The sequence below is a fragment of the Brachypodium distachyon genome, chromosome 3 (genome assembly GCF_000005505.3).
Source record: "Brachypodium distachyon strain Bd21 chromosome 3, Brachypodium_distachyon_v3.0, whole genome shotgun sequence".
Classification (NCBI taxonomy): domain Eukaryota; kingdom Viridiplantae; phylum Streptophyta; class Magnoliopsida; order Poales; family Poaceae; genus Brachypodium; species Brachypodium distachyon.
The window spans coordinates 50178744-50201763 of record NC_016133.3 but is presented as its reverse complement, the minus strand read 5'-3'; the positions used below and the strand labels follow the sequence as shown (position 1 = coordinate 50201763).

Below are 23020 nucleotides of genomic sequence, written 5' to 3'. Positions count from 1 at the left end.
CAGGGCGAGGAAGAAGACATTCAAGTCTGTGAACAGCATCACCATGCGCCTGCCCCGTTTCGAGGACGGCCTCAGGGACATCAGGGACGTCTTCGACCGAACGGGACAATCGACAACGAGGAGCTGCCTGAGCAAGCTCCAGATTCAGATGCCGTAGGAGGTTGACGACGTCCATCGCTACTGCGACGCCGACAGGAGGAAGGGGATCCAGTTCCAGGAATTTGTTGTCCTCCTATGCCTCATGTACTATCTTTGTCCTAGGCAAATGGTTTGACCAAGTTTATAGAAAAATCTACCAACATCTACAACTCAAAATTAGTTTTATTTAATCCATCACAATACATATCTTCATAATATACTTGTCTGATATAGTTTTATTTAATCCATCACAATACATATCTTCATAATATACTTGTCTGATATTATCATAGGTCTTAGTACATTTTCACACTTTAAGAAGTTTGAAAGCAGGAACATCTTATAAAAAGGAATGGAAAGAGTTCCTGCACCTTGCAGAGATGGACCTGAACAAGAACGGCATCATGAATCTGAAGGAGTTCCTCTTCTCCATGATCAGATGGGCAGCGATAGAAACTGAGGACGAGGGGAGCAACGAGACTTCTCCCTAAATGCAATTGTTTTCCTTATTAACAGTTTGTCGAAATATAACAATCCGCAGTCACAAGTTAACACAAGTTTTATGACAAGAGCAAGCACACAGAGTTTCAGTAACTAGGCTTACTTTATGCTCAAATGCTCAGGGGTCAGGGCGCATGCAACAGAGAATATAGTACTATACTGTACTACCTAAGAAATTGCACCTCAAAAGTCAAAAGTACGTATACTCACCATAAACTTTCTGAGAAATTGAATCACAAACTCTGCGAAATCATTCTAAACTTACAAGAATGTTGTCTTCATGTTTTTTTTCTCAGAATATGTAACAAAATTGAGACCCCATAAGAAATAACCAGGGCAGGAAGTTGCCACTTTAAAATGGCAGAAAAATTACATCAAAACACCAGCAGCATTATCAAGTGCTTTCTTTGCGATCTTGAACCTGCCAGCCAATTCCTTCCCGGTGTCCTTAGCAATCACATGCTGTTTGATGAACAGCACAATCCCATCTCTCAAGATTTCGAGCTCTGGAATCCCAGCGATACGGGTAAAGACGTTCCAGACAAGCGCATCATCTTTCTGCATCAAGGTCTCGAACAGCATTCGGAAATGCATGATCCGTTTTGGAGTCATCTCCACTGGGTTTGCCAGGTTGACAACCTTCAGCATCGCAAGTGACAGTGAGAAATTCGCCAGCATCTCTGCGGCTAATTTTGCAAGGTTCATGGATCGATTCAACTCCATTGTATCTAACTCCTTGTATCGATCCCAGAGACAATACTGCAATGTCACCATCATAAATAGGAAAAACACAGAATGTTAAGTCAAACTCGAAGGTATCAATTACCTCACGAATACATGTTTCATCTATTAAGTTCCTCTGTTAAGAAAAAGAAATCAACTTGACCTGAAGCAGTAAATAACTTTACGGTAGATATTGAAAATTATAAATATACAACGTTCATACCTGCAAACTGAACTTATGATTTTTATCATGGTTGCATAGCTTGGAAGCAAGGACCGTGTAATACTTATTGAAGGTCTTTTCTTGCAGACAACAGTCAACGATGACCCTCATAATTTCACGATCCTGCACGGCAATAGAGAAAATAAGGAAATTAATATATTGACATATGTACACACAGAAAACTGCATTATACAGAAAAAAGCAATGCATACCTGCTTCCCGGAAAGGTCCAGTCTCAGGATCTTGTCAAAAGCATCTACGTAGTCTTCAGCACTCATTATGATGCAAAAAATTGCTCTACGTATGTCAGTGTTCATCCGCTGGGCAGCTGCAAGCCGAACCAGTTTTTGTGCCTCTACAACCTCCTTGCTGATAACTGCTGCAACATCTTTAACATTGCCTGCTGTGGATGAAACATCCCCGGACAACCACCACTGCCCTTTCTTCTCAGGGTCCAAAAGCTTACTCCACTTTAGCCCGCGCAAGAGGATATCTTCTGATTTCAGCTGCAGGCAAGTGAAAAAGGGAACAAAGCATATTAATTAAATGAACATAAGTTTCCTGGAGTCATCACATTCCTATAATTTCAGATGTGGGGAAATGAAGTTCTGGTACAGACCTTTTGAAGCCACTTTTTTATGCGTGTATGGTGTGAAGGATCCTCTTTCGGCCTCTTTTTGTTGTTCTTAATGTCACATATTGTCTCGAGCATAAATTCCACCTGCATGGCAAGTTATATCAGATACTGAAACTCAAATCTATGCTAACACATATTACTTCTTAAACAGGCGCATAAAAGATCAAACAAGACAACTCACTCTTTTACTATGTATATCTGCTTTTCCATCTTCTCGGCCAGCTGAGCACAATTTTAACTGACTTACAGAGTTCTGAATACCGAGTACAAAATCTTTCATTGCACCTGGGTCATCACCCCGCAGCTTCATTCCACAGCCTGTCCATAAGATAAAAACATATATCAAGGTTCACTTAGGAACAGAATAACATTGGGAGGTCCTCTAACAGACTAACATCTATGATGGTTCAGTATTCAGAAAGACAATATAAATGTGACATACACTGTAGGATGGTTAACACTGTTGAGACATCAAGCTCTGTCAAGCGCTTGCTCAGCACTGAGAGCAGATCATACACAAGATCACTGCAACAATAAACAAGATTATCAGAGCTTATCTTGACAAGTTTCAATAAAAAACATGATAAATTATTCCATTCAAACCGCAGACCTTGCAATGACATCAAATATGCACAAATAAGAGAACAATAAGGTAAGATTTCTCAGAGACAGCCCATCGTCTTTGGAGTACTCATCCTGTCACGAAGGGGAAAAAATATCAACTGTATAAAAAACATAAAACAACTGCAATCGATAAATATAAAAAACAGAAAACAACTGCAACTGATAAGCATGATTTGAGTATCCTTAAACAAATCAGATACGGAGCAAAGCAAAAGAGATATAAATATAATTAGGTACACAGGGACAAGTAACATATTTTTTTAAATCGTAATCAGAAATCAGAATAATCATACCTCAAAAGAATTGGCAAGAGAAGAAAGGATTCTGGCACTGAAGTCCATACCAACCAAGCATGTCATACCAGCAACAAAGGCTGCAAATACAGCAGCATACCTGAACGAATGAAAGAACATAGTTCATTACTTTAATAGAGCATCCATCTGTCGACCAACCTCCAACTTCAAAGCGGAGCACTATAACAAGAAGAAACATTGGGTTGATCTACAAAGGAACCTATCTTTATGATACGCCTAACAAAGTTAGGAAATGTTGACAGGTTTCAATGATGTCAAATAAGTAACATTAGCTATTAAAATTATACAGAATGGGCAAAAAGCATGAAACACAAAATATATTCCTGGGCAAGATTAACCTTGAAATGCACAAAACACTAACCCTTCCATTTTCAAGAACTTAGTCTCTCTCGAGCACTAAACATCAGTCAGATGAACGAAATGTCAAAGCAAAGTAGTTAGCATATCAAAAATTTCCGGGTTTACCACATTGCCTATATACGTTTCTTATGGTTGATCCCTAAAATTCATTCGATAATAATTACTACTTGGGATTCATTTCATTTAAATCTTCATTTAATGTTGGAAATTCTAAGCTGTGAGAATTCGAATTAAAAATACCATATGGTTCCATACTAAGATAATAACCAGATAAATGTGACTTGGAAGATCCTTAACTGTTCGTTACCACGAGGTCCCCTGGAACAACTTGCCAAAACTTCATCACCAATTAACTGACAGCCAACATTTCGCGGAACTGACTGTGAATAGTTAAATAGAAAAAGTACCAGAAGATAAAATACCACATGATTAATCAAGCTAAAATAAAAGATCTGAAAGAGGTTTGACAACATGGTATCAGAAGAATGATTAGAATTATACGCGAAAAAGTGCAGCAATTTCTTGGGTAATAGACTCCACATTTGACTCTGAAAGCTTGTTCAGAAGTCCTGAATCATACAAAATACAGAGCCATTATGAGGATATGCTTCCAAGAAAACAGAGAAAGAAATCAGAAATGTGTTCCATAGAAGAAAATAAAAGACAGAATTTGAAGTCAAACTCACACCTCTCACTCTCCGGCGTAACACGGAGACTTCTTCTGCTTCTGAACTAGCAATACCACGGAGACTCGGAGGTACATACTTCGCTTTTGATACTGCGGGTTGTTCAACCACATTAGGCTCTCCACCCTCAGACTCGTAAACTGTTACATCCTTTTCTTCAGTTATTTCCACACTTCCAGCATCTGGTTCCTCCACGGCATCATCCTTCACTTTCTTATTTTTCCTTTTCTGTTTCTTCTTGTCTACCTTACTCACCTTCCCTTCCTCTGTTGCATCATCTTTCTCTTTCTTACTTTTACTTACTCGTTTCTTCTTTTCTGGTTTAATGTCATCCACCATATTCCTACTATACCCTTCCGTTTCACCATCCGAACCAAAGTCGCCACCAAATCCGAGGTCCCCAAAAAGATCATCCATACCATCATCCGGACCTCCTAGCTTTCCGTTCTTCACCCGGAGCTTTTTTGCAAGCTTCCTCTCAGTCTCCAGATCCTCCTCTCCGCCCACAACACCACCCATCTCCATTTCAAGATACTCCTGGAATTTGGACTTGGACTTGCGGTTATCCTCAGGTTCTCTCCTCCTCTTCTTAGGTTCTTTCTTTGGTTTCTTCTCTTCTACTGGACTCGATTCCACAGCTGCCATTGTCGGCTTCTTGTTTTTGCCACCCTAATTCAAGAAATATCTACACTTCAGAATAAAAAACCTAAAGCTTAAAAGACAACACTTCTATTTTTGTCCCAACTCGACTTTTCTGGTTTGGTTAGTTAACCTGGTGCTGAACCCAAGAGAGAAACCGCAGCTTCTGCTTCTCGGATCTCGCTTCTTTCCGCTTCTCCTTGCGAGACTTCTGCTCCTCTTTCCCTGAGAAAAAAAACAACCCACAAAACAGATAGCACTGTAAATTCACCACAGAACATTGGTGGGTTTCAGTACCCCAGGAAGTACTTTACCCGCCATAATCTCCGCCAATCTGGTTACACGATACTGCCCTCCTGGCTCTTCGCTCGTGACTCAATCAGCTGGTAAATAGAACCACAAAAGATCATTACATTACTTAACTAGCTTCTCTACAAATTCGGGTAACCGTTTTCACCCAAAACACTAGGTAAAAAACACTAGAAAACCGGTGCCCATTTTTTTATTAGGATGTTCTTGGGAAGCCATCACACGCTCAAGTGGATTTCTTTACCCACAAAAATGATTTTGGAGTTCAGAAGCATTTGCCAGTATCATTATTCAGAATGGATCTCTGATGCACAACAGATTCTTGGAGAGTAGAGATATAACCATTGGTGCACAACAAGGTAGTAATGGATGATGCAAATTACGGTCATTTAATTTCCCTTCTAAAAACTAAACTCCAGGCTGCCACCACATTTCATGACATCTTCAGAAGACAATCAGGTCAGTTTAAGGTATATAGCTTCTGTGAAACAATCTAATGAAAATTTGGGTAGGACATCCAACAAGGACACATTGGTTGTTACCAAAATTTGCAAGGAAAGAATCTTATGTCAAGGACAACAAGAAACATGGATGGTCAACAAGGAATACCTAACAACAAGAAACATCAGGCCCTGTTTGGCAGTAGAGTTTTTGTGGGTTTTCTGGTGTTCTTTACCTAGTGTTTTGGGTGAAAACACACTTATCACCAAAAACACTTGTTTCCGCTTAATTCCCTTCCCCCACCACAATTTCTAATGTTTGGCACAAGTGTTTTCTAGGAGGAAAGCAAGGGATTGCTCTAGCTGCGTGTTTGGTCTCCTTCAGGATAAAAAGTACTGCTCCAGCACCATGTCCTCCTAATCAATGCCACATTTAATTAATCAAACAGCTTAATTAATCAATTGGATTCAGTTCATCAGAGAATGAGAATCGCATCGATTTGCAGAGGTCAATTCTATTTAGACAGGCCGGTAGCAGCAGGAAGGATTAATTAGCACCTGGCGACGAAGGATGCTTTGGCAGGCGGACTCCCGGTTGGCCAGCACGCGCCGCAGCCGCTTCGCCTCCTTTTTCAACGCCTCGGTCAGCGCCTGGACCGAGGGGTGGGCGCCGGCGCTGGAGCGGCTGAGCGACAGCGGCCGATGGCGCAGGGGCGACGACGGCGGCGGCTGCCTGGACCAAGGGGTGTGCACCGGCGCTGGAGCGGCTGGGCGACGGCGGCGGATGGCGCAGGGGCGAACGACGGCGGCGGAGGAGAGCAACGCGTCGCGGGCCCCGGCCCGACGTGTTTTAGTAGGTTTCTCAGGGTCGGCAACAACGCTAAAACCGGCCTGCCAAACAGCCCACTAGTGTTTCTGGGTGTCGACTGGGCCGGAAAAAAAACACTAGACACTCAAAAAAACACCTTAGGTCTTGTTTGGTGTCAGTTTATTTTTTGGGTCTGTCTATTGACCAGACGCCTGTTTTTCCTTTCTAAAACAGTCGCCTGTTATTTTGTTTAGAAGCAGTCGCCTGGTTTTTCATCAAAAACCAGTCACATTTTATTGAGCTGTAAAACATAAGATATGCTATTGTGTGGACCAGAATTACTCTAGTTACGTATTGTTTCTATGCTTTGTGTTCTGGGCCTTTTGTGCTGAAATTTTGTGTGTTGGGCCTGGGCCTATTGCTTTCAAATGGAGGGCTTTGTGTCTATAGAAATGATCAAAATGTGATGAGCTTCTACACAGAAGACAGAGATCCATTCTAAAAAAAAAGAAGAAAACAGAGATCCTTGTGTCAAAAAGAAAACAGAGATCCTAAGATCTGCTACAGGATCTAAAACAAAAGGTAAAAGAACCTATTTGCAATTGCAACCGGGGAACCTACAACTTGCAAATAAAATGAGCTGCAAATCCAATGAAGCGAAAAATAGAGGAGAAATCAACCGATTCAGATTCAGAAGAGAGAGGAGCAACTTCAAGTCTGGAAGCTAGTCTCAATATCAATACGTACAGGTGTTCACAAAACACCCCAATCCATCTCCTCCTCTCCCCTATAGGCAAGTATTGCTTCCAATACATGACACAAACACATAAGGAGAATTTGATTGCAACAGAAAAGTATTGGATCGGGTAATTTGTCCACATATTTGGTTCAGGGTTCAGTATGCCCTTCAGTATTTGGTTAGCCCTTTGGTTACTTCTCTACATATTTCTGTGACATCAAACCCACTTCAAACCTTGATGCAAGAAGGTGCAGCATGAAACTAATGTTTGTGCATTTCAATCATAGTAATTAATTATGTTGGAACATTTTGCAGGTATAAAATATAATCACAACATCGACGAATCATGATCTCCTAGTACACCCTAATCAGAGAGCTACCTTGGAGATGAATTCAAGAGCACAAAAACTACACAGTGTTGACTATTGAGGGACAGGGGATTGATAATATTTACAACATGCAGATGCAGAATAGTGTATATCCCCCATCTAATAAGGTATGAGTTCCCCCACCCCACAGGACAGCACACTAGGGCTGCATGTGCAGAGGACATTTACATCATGTGCACACTTTCAGAAAATACTTACTGCCATAGCACAGAAATGCTGATCAATGAAAGCAGAGGGAGCACTTAATATTTAACAACAAAAGGAATTATAAGTAAACTACCGTTATTTGAACCAGAATTTCCAATTATATGTTTATACACCTTACAAAAGACACCTCGAACTCGAGCATATAAGCTGCAAAATTACCCTCACAGAATTAAACATCTAGCAACATCAGATCCAAAACACTTCGACAAAAATACAGAAAATGGGTGTTTCAGTTAACATGCGAAAAAAGATCATCGTCTAATCATTGCCATCACCCTTCTTGGACAAAATGAATCTACAAATAATAAGACAGATGTATAATTCAGAATGGAATTGCAGAAGCTACCCAAGTGTGATTGGTCTGTGTGCAATTCCATCAGTAAGAATAACTGCAATTGCAGTCAATGTGGTATGCAAATGCAGCCCGGGTGGTATGCAATTGCAGGTGCAGGCACTGGAAAATTGCAAAAATATGCAGGTGCTCGAATTACAAAAAGGAAAAAATAAAACCAAATCATGCAGTGCAGAGATATAGTCAGCAAACTAACAATTAGATCATCTATTTCGTTATAAGAGCCCTCTCTGAAATAAGAATCGATGATCCAAAAGCACTTCTGGGAAATATCGACAACAAGAGCAAACCAGTGTGCTTTCTGGGATATATATTGAGCTAAATTAGAAGGAGAAGAGCTAAATTGTCACTGCTCATACAGAAAAGCATATGGCAAAGCCAGAAAACAGAAATCACATGGATTCGAGCATATACAAAAGCCATAATGTGTTGTGAAAAAACAGCCACATGTTATTTCAAGAAAAATCAGTCACTTTTTTCTGAGCCATGCAACACATATCTAATGGGACCAAAACAAAACAAATTAAATAGGCAAACGCTCTCACAACACATTGAAAATGTAGTTCAAAATACCTATTGTAACTTTACACATTACAGGTTGTACGATCCTAGAAGTAGAGCAATGCAAATTACCAAAAAGAAGACTATATGTAGTTGCAATTGCAGCCGGCAACAAATCTAGATTTGTCCTAAAAAAAACTGCAATTGTATTTTAAAAATTCTACAGTTGCAACGCAATAACTGGGTTGCAACTTGAATTAAAAGCCACTGCAAGTACAAAATTTGATTTAGAAAACATGCAATCAGAAAATTTGAATTAAAAGCCTAGGGGTTTTTCGATTTGGGAAAAGAACACACCTCAATATTGCTCATGGCAGCTTGAGGAAGAGAAGGACGAAGCAAAATTTGGTAAAACATAAACTCAAGCAGAAATCAACCGTCTCAGATCCTTAGAGAGAACAACAACTTGAAGCCAGAATTATGGAAGCTAACCTCAATCCCCCATAGTCAAGAGTGCCCACTGACCGCACCCTCTTCCCTCTCCTCCCCTTATTCTTGACACTGGATTTCCTGGGAATCACACCCCTTATCGGCCAAAGAACAAAGGAAATTAATGTAGCCACAATATAGAGCGAGCGAGATGAAAAGGGGGTGCATTTTGATTTAAAAGGCAGTGCAAATTTCAAATAGATTGCATAACTGAATGTACAAGACCTAGTGCAATTGCAATTTCAAAAGGCTGGAATTGCAACGGCAGAAAGGGGTGCAATTTGATTTAAAAGGCACTGCAACTTTCAAACAGATAATACGTTCTTATTTGAAATTAATCTCAGGTCTTGCTTCTACATTGCTTGTGTTGCTGCTACCACTAAAGACAGACAAAAAAGAAAGTAAAAAGAGTATATATATACTTGTGGAAGTAATTTGAACATAGAAGAAAGGAACATAAATGAAAATTGCGATTGCAAGTTGGTACACTTGGAATTGCAAAAGTTAAAGTAGTGCAATTAAATTTAAAGGGCAGTGCAATTTGCCATGATGAAAATAAACTTTAAAAAATGCAATTAGTTGCAGGTTGGTATATCTAGAATTGCAAAAGTTAAACTAGTGTAATTAAATTTAAAGTAGAGTGCAATTGGCTACGATGAACACAAAACCCATGAACACAAAAATTGTAACAAACACCTTAAAACAGCGAGCACATATAAAACAACTTAATTTTTCAAAGCATTTATGAAAACACAACTTGTAGGCCAAAAAAAATACATCGGATACAAACGAACCCATCATATTTGTACCCATATATGTAAGCCAAAGAATGACACCCTGCTAACCAAAACACATTGATGGACACTTTGTACTAAGGCCAAAAGCTAGACCCATAAATCATCAGTCAAACTCAACAGAAAATTAGACATAAAAAATAGCTGCAAATTGGCCATTACACTTGAAGGAATGGATCGACATCATATCAATCATATTGACATTTCTAGTAAAGTATGGATGAAAAGCACAAATGAGTCTGACCATGAAAAGTAGGGTAAAAATGGGTAGATACCCTACTCCGGCTAGCGGGCCTTAAAAAATGCTCCATCAAAACTGCGAGAACACAAGCAACACCAAATCACAGCAGTTCAAACAAAAATCATCGCCACAGGAATAAGCCCCCATAAGCCCAGACTACAGATTCCTGATGTTCTTGTTCATGCTAGCAATACAAGCAAAAAACTGTGAGTAAGATCAGACTACAAATGGATACATGCTGTTCCCATTCATGCTACACACTCGCCAAATCAAACGAAAATCCCTGCTTCCACACAAATGAACAAGTACAATGAAACAATGAACAAAAAGTTTGTGAGTGATTTATTTCCCTGTGATTATTTGCATCCATATTTATGTTCGGGCACTACCTCAACTCCCATCTAGCTCATTCCAACGACAAAGACAGTGAAAATCGCCACCTAACACAACAAACACAAGGCCTACGAACAACCAAATCCCACTGAAATTAGCGGCAAAACGCGAGCGAATCGAACCGGAGATGAGTTGTCGCTGGTGAGGAAGTTCCCCGCGAGAGCTTGTAGATTGGAGAAGAGGCGCGCCCCGGCAGCCGCGGACTCGAGCCGGAGACGATCCCCGGCGCCTCCCCTGTCTCCTCGTGTACGGCGCGTCCCAATCGTCTGCGTCGTCGCACCCAGCACGTCCGCAGCGTCGCGCCGTCGGCCAGCAGAATCGCCCCGCCACCCCCCAGGCCCCCACCTCCCAAACCGCGGGCGACGAGCAGAAGCCCCCGCGCTGTCCTCTCCGTCTCGAGCGCGCCGCCTGGCAGCATGGGGAGAGAAGACCAGAAGAAGGGTCGCGAGAGAGCAGTCAGAGGAAAAAGAATTGACACGAATCTTGATGAGTAGATCAATGGTCCACAAATCGCCTGCTTTTAAAAAAAAACCAGGCGCCTGTGCACTAGCAAAATCGTAATTTTTAGTCAATAGTGTTTTTCAAAACACTATAGTTTGAGAAGTGTTTTAATTTGTTACAAAAATGAAGTGTTTTGTTTGGGAAACTAGGAATAATCCATTTCAAACCTTTCCTACCAAACAACCATTTGGATTTTGTAGTGTTTTTAATTTGGAGTGGATAATACCTTAGAAAACACCCCAAAAATTCCAGTACCAAACAGACCCTTAGTATAAAGGGGGTCTCGATGGTTCCAAAATTGACAAACTGCTGAGGAGGAGAGAAAGGATGAGGAACTCACTTGCGGCGGCCGAAGAAACCCTTGTCGATGCGGAGGACAACAGCAGCAGCGTCCGTGGGTGTACTCCCCGGCGGTGGAACTGGCGGTGAGGTCGTTGCTGCTGCAGCGAGGAGTGGAGGTCGCAGGCAGTCGGAGGTTGATGGGGACGGCACGGAGGCAGGACGCCGAAAACGCGAGTGCGACTCGTTGTTTTCGAACCCCGACTTGTTTTGATGGGTTTTCTAGGGTTTTCGACTCGCCGTTTTTCGAACCCGACTTTGTTTTGGTGGGTTTTCTAGGGTTTTTTGGCCATCAAGACTGGCCTGCCAAACGGCCCACTGGCCTTTTCAGGTGTCTTTGGGTTGGGCCAGAAAAAAACACTAGAAAGCCCACAAAAACACCAATACCAAACAGTGCCTTGTGGACTTCGCCTGGGCCAAGTTTGCAGCCCGCCATAAGGGGAAAAACCCCCGATGGCTGTGTTGTGTGGCATGTGCACTTTTTTTTTTGCGCAAAGTTTAACTTTCCATATTTATATTTTGTTCCTTGAAAATCCGAAGGAAAAAACCCAACCATCCAGCGAGAGTGGGAGTTCTGTAGGGTAGGGCGGCGGCCGATCGAACCGTTCGACGACAAATTTCATGTCACGCCAGTCGCCAGTCAAATTTGGGCCCTGCCACGAAGTGCCGCGCACAGTAAAAATTATTGTACCGTGGTGGACACGCTGTCAAAAAATAAAATTACAAATACCGTCATGGACACGGGACGGAAGGCGACCGGAGCGGACCGGACGAACCGGATTCGAAGGCGATTTAGCTCCGTCCCCCGTCTCGCACTCGCGTTCGGCGTTCCCCCTCTTCCCCGTCGCGTTCCCGTCCTCCTCTCCCACGCGCATAGTCGCGTATCCGCTGCCCCGGCAAGCCAGAAGAATCTCCATCCGCTCCGCCGAGGGGGGACGACGAATCGAGGAGGATGGCCTCCGACGACGGCAGCGGGAGCCACCTGCCGGAGAAGAAGGAGGAGGTCGCCGCCGGAGCTGGCTTTGACGATCTGGAGGACCCGCGGTTCCAGTGCTGCGTATGCTTGTGAGTTATACGGCCCCCTCCTCTCCTCCCTGTAGGTTCTGCGGCCACGGGCGGAATATCTCCTGTGTTGGTTGTGGAGACGCGTGCTGGTGTAGATTACGTCACCTCGTGTTGATGATTTGATCCGATGCGAATTGGCTCCTCATGTACCCGTGTTCCTGAATTTGTGCACCGATAGCTTTCTCTATCTAGGTATACTGATAGCGGAATGTTATCACACAGTAACACAGTTTTGGTTTGGAGGGCCAAGCAATAACAGTACGATGGGAGACTTAAGGGTCTTATCGGCCTAATTCGGCACCTCCTGGAACATTAAAGGACATAAAATGAATTGATTGATTTCGATTTGATTGTTGTCTGTGCATTTGTCTGAACAACATGGTGGCACTTACTACTTACTTTTAATCACTTGAAAACATCACCAGGTCGCTTCCTTTTTGCTCTTTGAAAAGCATTGAATTCTGATGGCTTCGATTCTGTATAAATGCGCTGATGATCTCATATGGTTTTTCAATATGTCTTGCAGGGAGCTTCTTTATAAACCAGTTGTTATTGGTAAGGGTTTGCTGTTTATGTTGACCTAAAAGCAACTTTATTGTCAATATTTTCTGAATCTCATTTATTGTTTATTGATGCAGGATGTGGTCATATGTCATGTTTCTGGTGTGTCCATAAAGCTATGCATTTTGTCCGGGAATCCCATTGTGCCATATGCAGGCAACCTTATAATCATTTTCCAAGTATCTGTCAACTCCTCCATCATTTGCTTTTAAAGCTTGAACCTGTGGAATACAAAAAAAGGGAAAAGGAAGTGCTCGGTAAGTGCTCAATACCAAAAGCATAGGATCCGCTTTTCATAACAGAATCAATGTTGTTCCATATTGAATGTTTAACTTTCTTCTGAGCACAACATGTATTGCGTTTCGCATACAAATTATCATGTATTTGATGTTGTTGCGGAACTAGTTTTTCTTACTCGTGTTGGGATTGTCTTTTGTAAAGGTCTTGTTTCGGTCATTTACTTATTTTTCGAATGATATCCAGAATGCAAGAATACCGCCAGTTCTTCTAAGCAAGAATACATTATACAAAGCTGTATTAAAATCCACCATATCCAAATTGATTGGTCAGGATAGGGATCATTAGGGTGGATGGGATGTTGGTGGGGGTATTAGCTATTAGGTGCTCATGTTTGAGATGTTGGCTTAGTTTTGGATGTTCCTACTCACAACTTCACTGGGATTTGTGCCTAGTCGGTAGCGTGTGCATTGATGGCAAAGGAGGTTGGTGGTTTTGAGGGATGGATGATAGATCTGATTTGGCCAGATCATTGGGATTTAGTGGAGGGTAGGGGAGGAATACATTGTTGAGGGTTAACTCTCGCAGGCACTGGTGGTGTAAAAAATTTCACAATCCTATGTTAAACAGCATAAGCTATTTGCTTGTCAGGTACCATAGAGGTCCTTGAAATTCACAATTCTCACTATTTAGATGCCTTTCTATTTTTAAATTTGAACCCATATCATCTAATATCAGATTTAAGGAATTATAGTCATTAGTATTCATCACATTTTGCTTGTATGAAGTATGAACTGTCACTGTGTTCTAATTGGATTAAAATTCAGAGCAAGAGAAGAGTGTGGATACATACTCTCCACAAATCATTGAGTTTTTAAACTCCAAGGACAATAACTGTGGTAAGAATTCTCTTGTGTAATTGCAATGATATCTAGTCAACATAGCTCTTTATTTATAAGTTGTTGCGCTTTTTCAAGAAAATGGAGAAGACGGGGACAGCAAACTTGAAGATAACATTAGCAAAACTACTCCAGAAGTTCCAGTTGACAATGCTATCAACGGGCACCCAAAGAAAATAAAGTTAGAGGACGTGTCATGTGCTCGCTGTAAGGAGCTGTTGTATCAACCTGCTGTTCTTAATTGCGGTCATGGTAAGCTATATACATTACATTGAAAATAAAAGGCTGTTCAATTTTTTAGTTTTTATTTTTATTTTTCAGATACTGACTTGGCTTTGTTTTGGGAAAAGTGTATTGTATGTCTTGTTTGCCTTTCTTGGATGATGAAGCACTGAAATGTCAAGTCTGTGGAGGTCTTCATCCCGGAGGTTTTCCCAATGTTTGTTTAGATCTCGAACATTTTCTGGAAGAATATTTTCCAGAAGAATACGAATCTAGACGCAGGAAACTTCAGTTTGGGATTACCCAATGCACTCCTGAAGGATCATCTCCAGGCAAGCGTCTTTTTTTTGGTCAAGTTCGAATCGCATCACATGATAGTTCTCTAGCCTAATGCGATAAGACTGCACATCAAAATCAGCAAAAAAGCTAACTATAAATTATATTTGATTTATTGTTTTTATTGAGATTTTTTGTCCTGGGTTATCCATATCGGTGGTTTAGTTCCATGCTTCTGTGCTATTTGTTCGCTACTAGTACTCTTCTTAACAACACCTTATTTTACTTGAAATAAGCGCCAATAATCATGCTTCCCTCAGTAAATCTCACCTTTAGCATAGTTGTGTGAATATGAAATAAACCATACTATACACTTATGTTTGTGTCAGGAACTCTTCATGGAAAATAAAACTGATACAGTATCTACTTTGTGTCACGAACACTTCATGTCATGATTTTCCTCCATGTAATGTTGATTTAGTCATCAGAACTTCCATTCAGGAAGGATTTCTGTGGTGTTTAAAGATTATTATGTGCCGTGAGCTAAGTGTGAGGTTGAACCTAATATTCGGTTAGGGATTGCAGTTCTAGACAATTTGAAACAACCAGTGTGTTCAGGCCATAACAAGTGCAGAGGTTTGGCACCACGGGAGTGCGAGTAAGCCCCCTCTACTGTTGTGCGGCTGCAGTTGAGCATAACACTCCAGACTGTTTTTTTTTTCAAAACTTATAGGGTACAGCATACATTGGTAGTTTTCGGTTTTCTTCTGTTCCTTTAATCACAGAGAAGTCAATGCATCGACTACTTATCCTTCACAAAGTGCAAGAGTAAATTATGTTTTGACATGAAGCTTGTGCCTAATTCAGTTTTCCTTTAGCTAACTCCAGTATTTTGCGTGTTTTAGGTACTTTTTGCACCAAAGAAAGCATGAATAGACCATCAAAACAGGAAACTTATCTACAGCAGAACAGAGACTTGTCAAATGTCCACGTTGGAGTTGGATGTGACTCATGCGGGGTATGTACAAGCTGTAAAAATATTTAATCCAGGACCTTGTTGGTATATTAGTCAAAGATACACCCAGTAGATAAATCCATGTTTTGCTGGGTCCGCATCTTAAATTTTTCCTGTCCTCAGTGTTATTGTGTATATCTTCCATTATAGCATCCATGTTAAACCAAAGCATTAGTTGAGAGTTGAGATTTCTTGTTTTTTTTCATACAAACATCTCTGCAGAGCTGGCAATTTTCTTTTGTCAACAAAGAACTGTTTTATATGCATAGTGCTACATATGGTTAGCACCAACATCTATTCTTATGAATCACTTCGAAGTTGTCAAAGTGCTTCTTGTTCTGCTATATAGGACATCTGTCTTGTTTCATGCTTTCTCTTATTAGAGCTAATCTTGGAAGCTTACAGAAAATAATGTTCTTATTTATATGTACAAAACTATATGCTTTTGATTCTTGCATCTCTTAAAGCTACCACAGAGTTCCCGATCCCACTAAAAGTTTGTGCTTCAACATGTGTTATAGTTCTTGATTATTTGACATAATCACAGTTTGACCTTTTGTTTTGAGACAAAGAAATTAGTTTTTAGTTCACGCATGTGTTGAAGAACTGGAAATTTATTGCAAGACGGGTTGTCATGCTAATTTATGTGCTCACTGTTCAGCAATAGATATCACCAACCTTTGTGGTCTTAAATCTTCTATTATCTTGTTACATACTCCGTCCGTCCCGAATTAACTGACATGCATTCTTATACAAATCCATGTCAGTTATGCATGTCAGTTAATTCGGGACGGAGGGAGTACAAAAGAACACCTTGTATCGTATTTTTATATCTCATGTCTTGAATTATCTCATCCTTTTGCTAAGATGAAACTTATAACTTGCAGGTCTATCCGATACAAGGCAAGCGATACAAATGCAAGGATTGCACAGAGTTAGTCGGGTTTGATCTTTGTGACGAATGTTACAACACCAGGTCAAAACTACCAGGCCGCTTTAATCAGCAGCATACCCCTGACCACAGGATGGAACTTGATAACACAGCACTCTACGGTTCGGTCCTGAGGTTCCAAAGGATACCCGAGGAAGGTCTGATCGCCGAGTTAGCATTTATTGGTCCTGGCGGTATGGTGCAGGTAGTTGACGATCATGAAATGGAGGACAATAGTGAGGACGAGCAGGTTTAGAAACCAAAGAATTTCTAGTACAGCTTATCTTGAGCTCGAGCCTTGAAAATTGGGGTCAGAATACATGAATGTAATCCGGATTGCGTGTTCCTACGTCTTCATGGTTTCCTCTCGGGTCATGCGACGATTTCTTCTTTATGCTTTTTGTAAATCACTGTCGCGTGTGCTAGTGCCATCAACATGGATGTATTGTAAACAATCAGGTGTGAGAAGCTGTCTATTGATCCCAATTGGGTGCACAAATAGACTGAGCTGTATCCGACTTTGAAGCCAAAGACAAACTTTATATGTAACAATCGCGCATTCCTCAAAAAAGACTAGCTCGCAGAACCGCACCTCCCGGACGGTTACAGACTTACAGACTTACGGTTGGTGATTCACCGTCGCCTCCGTGCGCCGGCAGGTGTAGGAGAACCCGGTTAGTGTTTTTGTGTTTTTAGTCATAATTCTTTCTAGTTTTTTGTTTACCGGATGACGCCGCTGTTTCGGAGTAAATCCTTCCAGCTCTTTTCTTGTGCTACCGTCTTCAACTCTGGTGGCGCTGGTGAGCTGGTGAGGACGGGATGGTCATCTATGTGTTTTGCTCCTTACCGCCTTGGATTTGGAGTCTCGGTGTTCATCTGTGACCCCAAATCCGACGCCGGAGAGGTTCGGAGGACGCCTCCGGCTGATGCGTTTGGTCCTAGTGGTTGGAGTAGGTGTCTACAGCAGTTCAAGAAACCTTGTGAGCGAGGAACTCCTCCAGTGCCAGGTGTGTGGCCTATGGGTGCTTGTTCCTTCTTCCAACGGCTCCAGCAACGGCGGAGGGAAATAATCCCACTGTTGGTGCTGGAAGTTTATAGAAAATTCTGAATTTAGATCTATTTTTAGTCCTTTTTTAAGGGCTTGCATGGTGGAGGTTGCAGTTCAGTCCGTGTCCTTACCTTGTTATCGTATTTGTATGTGTTTGTTTTCTTTGATATATAATGTAGCGTTTGCTGTAATTTTTTTAGAAGAAGTAATTGTTTTCTAGGATCATGCGGCACCCGTTGTATTTTTTTTTTGGTAACTGTGATTACGACGGATCAGGTAATTTTTTTGACTGCGTCTTTGTCAGGTGTCTTTCTTTCAGTGATATTAATGAAAACAAAAAAAAACATGATAAGCAATTCCTCTAATATTCCTATTGGAAACACAGCCTTTTTAAGTCTTTGTTGTAATATTCTTTTATGTAAAATGTACAAACGTTTAGTCCTCTCTTTTTTAGGGAAACACAATTGCCTAGTCAAAACATGACTTGTACTGGGAAAGCTAATTTGTTACGCTTCTTTGTTTCGGTCCAGACCTTAACAGGTCTAACAGGTACTTCTAGTCAACTGAATCGTACATTATCCGGAATAATAAACACCAAAAAGGAAGGGTACCACGATGCAGTTGATTCGACTCTGTGGATGATAGAGTCGGGCGGAGAACAAATTGACTTGACCAACAATGGAAGGATCATATACAAGAATTCTCTGTCACATGTACAACAGAAACTACAAATCAGTTAACCTCTGGTCTACCCGGAAAGAATGGCCGCATGATTCACGGCAATCCGATCAACTAGACGCCATGTGCGTGCCAAATTTTACATGGTCGTGGATACCAATTCGATCACCAGACCAAGAAATGATTAAAGACGCCGAGCCCAAGGGATCCCGATCCGATCCTAAGCAACAACACGCGAGGGCCTAAAGCACCCGGCAAGTTGGTGAGGAAGGCCGCCGAAGTGGTGGTGGTGGTGGTGATGCCGGTGCCGTTGATCTGCCCTCGCCGCGTCCACCGCCTCCTGGAAGCGCTCGGCGCCGCAGGGGACGACGACGGCGCCCTGGTGCGCGTACCCGTACTCCTCCCGCGCCTCCCCGAGCAGCTCCAGGATCCGCGGGTGCCCCAGCAGCGCCACCGGCACCGCGAACCGCCGCAGCTCCTGATCCCCCTGATCGCGATCCTTCTCCTCCGCGGACGCGCCGACCCAGATCGTCGCGCAACCCTTGGTGACCGCCGGCGCCTCTGCCTCCGCCGCGTCGTGGCGGGAGGCGGCCCCGGCCAGGAGATGGCACCGCGCCGCTTCTTGCTGCTGCTGCTGCTTCATCGGTCGAATGGAATCGAATCGAATCCCTCGCCTCGCTTCGCTGCTGCCGGTTCTTAGCACGCGGCGGCGGAACCGCTGTCGATCGGTAGGTAAGGTCGCTAGAGATGGTCCTCGCTTCTCTTCCAGTTGGAATTTTGGGGCATCGCGGGTGTTAATTTATATAGTGGTCGCGGGGCGGTGATGGGTGTGGGTAAGGGCGTAAGGCGCGTGCAATTAATCGCGGCGTGAACGCGCTTTTGCTTCGCTTGATTGCTTCGTGCCGAAAGAGTCCTCGGCCGCGGGGGTCGTCGCTGCTTACTCGGACTCGCGTTGAGGTTTCCGTTTGACGGGTATAGCCCAGCTGCTAAAAATAATTCTTACGCCTTTTGTTGTTGGTGAAGAGGAAACGGCCCACGTATGTCCGCTGGCCGAATCTGGAGCGTTCGAGGTAGGCTTCCAAAACACGACGGCCCATGATTCATGATCACTCGTCCTAAAGTCCTCTGACAAAAAAAGCTTTTCTTTGAGAGGCTTCAGTTGTCGTGTATATGACACAATTGTTATGATAAACAATGGTTAAGACGTTGACATAGAAATACTTTAATGTGTGTGTGTTTTTCTTACATTTCAAGTTTCTTTTCGAGAAAAATGGCTCACCATGCGCTCATGTGTGGGTTTAGGGACCAACTAAACAACTAATGTACCTCTGATTCTAAATTCTTGACATAAATTTGTCAAAATATGAATGTATTTATTCTTAAAAGGCGTCTAGATACATGTAATATTTCGACAACAATTTAGGATCGGAGGGAGTAATTGACAAGTGCACTAGGGATGTTGGACAACAACAAAAACTATTTTTATTTCTTGCGGGATTGTTTGAGGAAGAAAGACTACTTTGTTCATTGCCTCCTACGGATTGATAATCATTGGTCACTCACTTAAATAAAATTTGTTGTCTTGCACTTAGGGCCTTCAAATTGCGAGGGCCTAGACATAAAATTTAGTTAAGAAATCAATGGTCCTTAGGAGGGAAGTTGGTTTGTACCTTAAGGGTACCCTACTATAGTATTCATGTCAATACTTACTGACGAATCCAATAAAAAAATACTTACCGACAAATCCAACTCTTAATACCAATAGAATCATCCACATGATTATTTCTTGAAGCCAATCATGGGTGAGTGAGTTTAGTCTAGATGGTTGCGAGAACCTTGTGAGATAATCGTGTGTTAGCTGCGACACACAATTGTTTCAGATGCCATAACTATCGTGGATGTAATTTTCGTCGGTGCGAAGATTTCTCAATGAAGATCGAGACAAGTGATGCTGGGTTCCAAGTTAAGATTAAGCAAGAGAAAAACAATGCAGAAACCAAAATGGTGTGGCTCATTGCTTTGCAACTCATGGTAGAACTGAAAAACATACTAGGTGTTGGCTAGGGGAAAAGCGAAGTTTTATTTTACATGCTATTTGTAATGACTGTAACAGAATTCCTGATTAATTGAAGTTTTTTCCCTGCAAAAAAAACAAAACAATGTAGGACACTTTGATAAAGATCCAAGGGCGATGATTGGAATTCACTCAATGTGCACTAGAACTACTCTTTACACTTGAAAAGGAGCATTATAATTTCTTGCCCAAAAACCTTGCGTCAATAGGAGCTAAGAGCATTTCACTTATATTCAGGAGATAATTATATATTTTCTCCCCCAACTATCATAAAAGTATACATTTGGTCATGCATTTTTTTACTAGGTATTTCGTCTCTGAGTTGCCAAAAGCGGATAGCTTGGTCCGTAGGGTTGGAAGTGGAACCCACATAAGTCCCACTTCTATTTCATTTGGGATTTGCTAGTTCAAATACTGGACTCAAAATTTGAACTAAAATTGAAAAATTGCACTAGAAGTGGGACTTAGTGAGCTCCCACTTGCGACCGTATTGGTCCCTCTACCCGCCCAAAAGCGACATTGAGCTATTGTCAAGTTATTTTGCATGTGATTTGCCACATGGTTGGTTCTATTCCCCCATCTCACTCGCATTAGCACGTTCCTTTCCTTTCTTCGCACCATCTCCTGGGCCCTTTTTTCCTTGGTGTCACCAACGTCTAGCACTTCTCCTTGGTGAGCGCCGAGAACTGACACGATGCTCCCATGCGCTCACGATGGATTGCCACATGGCAAGTCCGATGCAAAACTGTTATATGTTGCACCAACACTGTTTAATTTCAGTGGGCAAAAAAAAAACCAGTGTGTACGGTTTTGATAATTAGGGAAAAAAAATATGTACTCCCTCCGTTTTTATATACAGGGCGTGTAAATTTTTCACATAAGTTTCGAAATGTAAGGCGCGATTCAGTTGCACAAGAGAGGAGAAACGGCAGCCCACTGTAGCATGCGGAGAAAAAAACAGCAGTTTCATTTTGCTTCATTTTTCTTCTTGCGGAAATCCTTTTCCTTGCACGGATATGGGCAGTTATTGATGAATTCATGTACGGGAGAAAGCCAGCAGTTGCTGGCATGCTCGTGGATGGCCGGCGGCGCTAATCTTCGTGCAAGAAAATATACGCCGTACAAAAAAAAACGGAAGGAGTACCAGAAACTAATACTCCCTCCATTTCATAAAAATCGGCGTGACTTTGAACTGGTTATAGTTCAAAACCGTGTCAATCTTTGTGAAACGGAGGGAGTACTGAAGAAACTTTTCTGGTACATATTCAGTGGGACATGAAACTTTGACGTCTTCGTCGTGGAAATTTGGCAGATGCATAACCGTTTAGTCTTCATTGTTTCTTTCGAGTGAAACACAACTGTTCAGTCAAAACATGACTTCTACTAGGAAAGCTCCTTTGCTCTGCTTCTTTGTCTCGGTCCAGGCCTTGACTAGGTCTGTCTGTCAACTCGATCATCGTATATTATCCAATAACAGAATAATAAACACGTCATAAACCCTATGAAAAAAAAAACCACGATCGATGTACAATTCCTCTTCCTCAGACCAAAAAGAACTTCCGGCCGTGTTCCTCCTCGGCGACCATAGTCAAGCAAGGCTCCCGTCCGTAAGACTGTAACTAGTTGGGTTCCACTCTGTGGATGATCACAGTCAAACATAAAAAAAGGAGACATGGCATTTCGAGGTCGCTTATATGTTTACAATTCTGGAACCACGTACGAGTACGCGAATTGAAGGTGAGGCTTTAAGAATCGATTAACTAAATGTTCTTGCTCAAAATTCTTGTAAAACAGAGTCGGACAGAGAACAATTTTTGACCAACAATTGAACGATCATGTACAAGAGTTCTGTGACATATACAATAGAAACTAGTACTAATCAACAACCTTTCACAGCTACAAAAAATTTACATGGTGGTGGATACCAATTCGATCACCAAACCAAGAAAGAATCAAAGAATCCGATCAAATTTTTACATGGTGGTGGATACCAATTTTGATCACCAAACCAAGAAAGGGCGAGCATGGCCTCGATCCTAAGCAACAACATGCGAGGGCTTAAAGCACCCGGCAAGGTGAGGAAGGCCGAAGTGATGATGGTGGTGGTGTTGCCTGTTATCTGCCCTCGCCGCGTCCACCGCCCTCTGGAATCGCTCGGCGCCGCAGGGGACGACGACGGCGCCCTGGTGCGAGTACCCGTACTCCTCCCGCGCCTCCCCGAGCAGCTCCAGGATCCGCGGGTGCCCCAGCAGCGCCACCGGCACCGCGAACCGCCGCAGCGGCTGGTCCCGACCCTTGTTCTCCGCGACCCAGAACGTCGCGCAGCCCTTGGTGATCGCCGGCGCCATTGCCTCCGCCGCGTCGTTGCGGGAGGCGGTCCGGGAGAGGAGATGGCACCGTGTTGCTTGGTGCTGCTGCTTCATCGATCGGAATCGAATTGAAGTTCGCCTCGCCTCGCTGCTGCTGGTTCTTCGCACGCGCGCGCCCCCCTTTGGGCACCGCGGCGGCGAACCGCTAGCTAGGTAGGTCGCTTAAGAGCGGGTACTCGCCTCTATTCGGGTTGGAATTTTGTGGCGTCGCGGGTGCTGAATTTATATAGTGCGATTGCGGCGTGGAACGCGCTTTTTGCTTCGCTTGATTTGGATTGCTTCGTGACGAAATAGTCCT

At 42.6% G+C, this 23020-nt stretch overlaps 4 protein-coding genes across 8 annotated transcripts; 1 reads left to right on the top strand and 3 right to left on the bottom strand.

The window, feature by feature from the left end:
• Window positions 1-822: 822 nt before the first annotated feature.
• On the bottom strand, window positions 823-10841 carry LOC100834732 (nucleolar MIF4G domain-containing protein 1). 5 transcript variants are annotated; one of them, XM_014901195.2, is made up of 15 exons: window positions 10630-10841; window positions 9083-9175; window positions 5160-5228; window positions 4979-5070; window positions 4209-4875; window positions 4022-4089; window positions 3818-3900; window positions 3140-3239; window positions 2833-2918; window positions 2665-2747; window positions 2404-2540; window positions 2205-2306; window positions 1798-2091; window positions 1586-1708; window positions 823-1398 (listed from the first exon to the last, which is right to left on the bottom strand). In XM_014901195.2, exons 3-15 carry the CDS (start codon window positions 5164-5166, stop codon window positions 1009-1011), a joined length of 2232 nt encoding a protein of 743 aa, XP_014756681.1. In that variant the 5' UTR covers window positions 5167-5228; window positions 9083-9175; window positions 10630-10841; the 3' UTR covers window positions 823-1008. The 5 variants fall into 5 exon arrangements, with proteins under 5 accessions (XP_014756681.1, XP_010235717.1, XP_024317864.1 ...); XM_010237415.3 differs by lacking the exon at window positions 9083-9175; XM_024462096.1 differs by lacking the exon at window positions 10630-10841 and having other exon boundaries at window positions 9083-10155.
• Window positions 10842-12101: 1260 nt separating this feature from the next.
• On the top strand, window positions 12102-17124 carry LOC100834226 (E3 ubiquitin-protein ligase PRT1). Its single transcript, XM_010237414.3, has 8 exons — window positions 12102-12412; window positions 12939-12967; window positions 13051-13230; window positions 14038-14109; window positions 14188-14361; window positions 14460-14663; window positions 15513-15625; window positions 16510-17124. Exons 1-8 carry the CDS (start codon window positions 12300-12302, stop codon window positions 16807-16809), a joined length of 1185 nt encoding a protein of 394 aa, XP_010235716.1. The 5' UTR covers window positions 12102-12299; the 3' UTR covers window positions 16810-17124.
• A 1065-nt stretch (window positions 17125-18189) lies between these two features.
• On the bottom strand, window positions 18190-19200 carry LOC104583806 (auxin-responsive protein SAUR32). Its single transcript, XM_010237413.3, has one exon. It carries the CDS (start codon window positions 18920-18922, stop codon window positions 18500-18502), a length of 423 nt encoding a protein of 140 aa, XP_010235715.1. The 5' UTR covers window positions 18923-19200; the 3' UTR covers window positions 18190-18499.
• Window positions 19201-22389: 3189 nt separating this feature from the next.
• LOC104584290 (auxin-responsive protein SAUR32) lies at window positions 22390-22776 on the bottom strand. The gene has a single exon (XM_010238528.1). It carries the CDS (start codon window positions 22774-22776, stop codon window positions 22390-22392), a length of 387 nt encoding a protein of 128 aa, XP_010236830.1.
• Window positions 22777-23020: the final 244 nt, after the last annotated feature.

Bases quoted from the DNA above. Each gene is read 5' to 3' on its own strand.
- LOC100834226 (XM_010237414.3), top strand. From the start codon at position 12,300: ATGGCCTCCGACGACGGCAGCGGGAGCCACCTGCCGGAGAAGAAGGAG. The intron at 14,110-14,187 runs GTAAGAATTCTC...CGCTTTTTCAAG, and splicing joins CTCCAAGGACAATAACTGTG to AAAATGGAGAAGACGGGGAC. The intron at 14,664-15,512 runs GCAAGCGTCTTT...TGCGTGTTTTAG, and splicing joins TCCTGAAGGATCATCTCCAG to GTACTTTTTGCACCAAAGAA.
- LOC100834732 (XM_014901195.2), bottom strand. The intron at 2,748-2,832 runs GTCTGCGGTTTG...TTATTGTTGCAG, and splicing joins ATATTTGATGTCATTGCAAG to TGATCTTGTGTATGATCTGC. The intron at 2,092-2,204 runs GTCTGTACCAGA...ACTTGCCTGCAG, and splicing joins TAAAAAAGTGGCTTCAAAAG to CTGAAATCAGAAGATATCCT.
- LOC104583806 (XM_010237413.3), bottom strand. From the start codon at position 18,922: ATGAAGCAGCAGCAGCAGCAAGAAGCGGCGCGGTGCCATCTCCTGGCC.
- LOC104584290 (XM_010238528.1), bottom strand. From the start codon at position 22,776: ATGAAGCAGCAGCACCAAGCAACACGGTGCCATCTCCTCTCCCGGACC.